The 3,338-nt window shown below is 43.9% G+C and overlaps 1 protein-coding gene and 1 long non-coding RNA gene across 2 annotated transcripts in view; both read right to left on the minus strand.

Moving 5' to 3' along the window:
• LOC306972688 overlaps positions 1 to 3,338 on the minus strand; it is a 57,147-nt gene that overhangs the window by 322 nt on the left and 53,487 nt on the right. The window lies entirely within an intron of this gene.
• LOC306972802 (tripartite motif-containing protein 16-like) lies at positions 1,283 to 2,920 on the minus strand (the record flags this gene model as incomplete). Its single annotated transcript, XM_079569508.1, has 2 exons — positions 1,283 to 1,994; positions 2,151 to 2,920. 2 exons carry the CDS (start codon positions 2,918 to 2,920, stop codon positions 1,283 to 1,285), a joined length of 1,482 nt encoding a protein of 493 aa, XP_079425634.1.

Below are 3,338 nucleotides of genomic sequence, written 5' to 3' on the forward strand. Positions count from 1 at the left end.
AATACTACTACTACTACTACTACTACTATTTCTACTGCTGCTGCTGTAGAAACAGCCTCAGTGTGACCACCTGCCTGAGTCTCACATGCTCGTCTGTCGTCAGTTCACACGTGGTTAAAACTGTGTGTTTTGAATGTGTTGAATGTCAGAAACTGGTAAGTAGAGCCGTAAATATTCTCCTCTGAAGTTTCTTAGTTGAAAGGTGCGCCTGCCCAGAGCTGAAGAGGACGCTCTTATATATTAAAGATTCCTTTAAAGGCTTTAAAGGGTGAGTTTACAGGTTTAGTGACATTTACACAATTTAATCCTTTATGGGAAAATTGTCTCAAAGCGTTTTCTTAAAAAAGTCCACGAGCCAAAACATTTAATAGAAAATCGATATCTATTGATTATGTTCATGTAATCTTTTGTATTATTTTCTGTGAGTAAAGTAGATAAATAGATTTACCTTGACATGTTTCAGCATTGGTAATAACTTTAAGCTTCTGGTAAATGACTTTTAGAAATCAATCCTAAAACTAATGAGGTTAAATTTTACAATACAGTTTTACTGGACACTAATGTAGATGTAAACTATTCAAACTGCACCTTTTTCATTAAAACACGGCCAAGCAACACGAGAAATAAGAAATGACTAACACTGGATATGAGGAATGACAAGGTTGGTCCATCAAGACTTTATTTTCATGTTCAGATAAATGACAAAAAGATTCAGATTCATTAGTGGAGCAAAAAACATCATTTTCCCTCATACACCGTCCTCCAGAGCCCAAAACTCTTTCTCTTGTCTATCACACAAGAATAGATTTATAAAATATATCACAGGTTTGTTAGAGTTGTATATGTTTTTCCCTCTTGGTTTAATATACGCGGTAACAAAGAACAGAAACAGTTAAACAATACAGCGGGTCGTGGATTGACATTGTAATGATGAGTCTTGAAGTAGATTCTGTATTTATGTTTGTTTTGCTTCTCTTTTACATGTTTTTAATCATTCACAGATAGTTCTGAACGTTCTCAGTGTTTTTTCCCCTGAAAACTCACTGTCAGCGTGTGATAAAATAAAACCCCATTATCTGACTGCAGACAGAGTAAAATAATCCACTATCAGGGTGGAGTTTATTGAATTTGAAGCTTGTTTACGAGTCAGACCGATAAAATCACACATGTTCAGCTTTTTGACACAGGACAGACACAAGAACAGCAGTCATTTTGAAGTCCTTGTAAATATGGCAGGTACAGCAGGAAACTTTGATCAAACATTTAAAAAACTAGTGCAGTGTCATGTGAGTTTTGGAAAACATGCAGAATCTCCCATGTTGTAAACCCGAAGTCCAGCGTGCAGAGGCTGAGTGAAGGTGGTCTGGACTCTGTGCAGGAGGATCATGGTTTGATCCTTAACGCTGTAGAAGGACAGAGCTCCTGCGCTGTGGTCCAGGTAAACTCCCACTCTGTTTGAAACTGGACCCGGTACCTTTGAGCTGACGCTGTTGAACCAAAATGTGTAGAGACTTTTCTCACACTTTAGGACCCAGGATTTATTATTCCTTCCAAAGGCAGATTCATAATCACCTCCTTTTCTGTTGATATCTTTATATGTTACTGCGATAAAAACCCCTCCCTTCCAGGTCAACTCCACCTCCCAGTAACAACGCCCCGTCAGACCCTCTCTGCTCAACACCTGGGTCCAATTACTAAATCTGTGTGGATGATCAGGATAACTTTGGGATTGGTTCATATATGTTGCTCTTCTGTTTCCCTCAGACAGAGACAGAAAATTGTGGGCTGTATTTGGGTCGAGTGTAATATCACATGCATATCTCAGGAAGTCCTCTCTAAAGTTGAAGAGTTCAGGTTCAGACAGTTTAAACTCTTTCAAAGTGAGCTGCAGTTTGTCTTTGAGCTCTGACACAGCTCTGGTCAGGTCCTCTAAGTTCCTCCTTGTCCTGGTCTGGATTCTGGACTCTGTCTCAGACTCAGTGCTTTGTGTGGCTCTCACCAGAGGAGGACAGAGCTGTATGAACTGGTTATGGTCTGGTGTGAGGGACAGTGTGTCCAGCTCAGAGAGGGTCCTCTTCAGCTCAGTGACGTCCCGCTGCAGTTTGTCCTGAAGCTCTTGGACTTGCTGTAGTTGGCTCTGCTCTTCAGACCGGATCTTCTGCTCCACTTCAGAGCGTCTTTTCTCTAAAAGCAGGGCCATCTCTCTGAAGTCGTCCCCGCTGCGCTGCACTGCAGTCTGGGCAGAGCGGCTGATGTCCTGGGCCTGCTGTCGGAGCCTCTCCTGCTCCGTCTCTTTGTCCTGGAGGCTCTGGAGCAGCAGGGGCCTCCTGGTCTGCAGCTCCTCCTGTCTCTGGACCCTCTCTGCTGCACAGGACACCGTGTCATGGCCCTTGTGTTGGTCCATGCTGCAGAGGTAACAGATGACCTGCTCATCTGTGCGGCAGAATATTTCCATCAGCTTGTTGTGTTGAGAGCAGAGGTTTTCCTGGAGTTTGTCGGAGGGCGCCACCAGCTGGTGTTTCTGAAGCATGGCCACTTCATGATGAGGCTGGAGGTGGCTCTCACAGTAAGAGACCAGACACTGCAGACAGGATTTAACAGCTTTCAGCTTCCTCCCAGAGCACAGATCACACGACACGTCTCCAGGACCAGCGTAGCAGCGGTCAGGAGGGGGCGCTGTGAGCCCTGTCCTCTTCAGCTCCTCCACTAGATCAGCCAAAACTGTGCTTTTGACCAGGACAGGCCTGGGAGTGAAGCTCTCTCTGCACTGAGGGCAGCTGAACCTCACCTGTTGGTCCCAGTGGGTTTGAATACAGTCCATGCAGTAGCTGTGTCCACAGGGAACAGTCACTGGATCCTTCAGTAAATCCAAACAGATGGAACAAGTTATGGCGTCCTGGTTCAGAGCTCTCTGCGCCATTTCTGCTCCGGCTGTGAGTGACTGTGTTAGTTTCATGTTTACTTAAATGAATCTCTGGTGTTTCCTGACGACAGAGGCTCCTCCCACCAGCTGCACCTGCCCAGAGCTGAGCAGGAAAAACGAAAAATCAGAGATTGTTTTAAAGGTGCGCCGGCAACGAGTTTGTGTCAACTGTGTCAAACAGGTTTAGGATAAATGTAAGTCGATTATAACTAACTATAACTTCAAAACTCAACACACAAAGCATTCAAACAGACAGTATGTAATCCATGTGTTGAATGAATTATGAACTACTACATTCTCTATCTGTTACTGTTCTTACTATTTACTATTTGAGTATTTTGTGGCTGCAACAGCGAGAAAAATAAAGGTTTCTTACGTCACCAGAACTGGCAGCTTCTCCAACATTATTAGGTCC

The sequence above is a fragment of the Gobius niger genome (assembly GCF_951799975.1).
Source record: "Gobius niger genome assembly, chromosome: 13".
NCBI classification, from domain to species: Eukaryota; Metazoa; Chordata; class Actinopteri; order Gobiiformes; family Gobiidae; genus Gobius; species Gobius niger.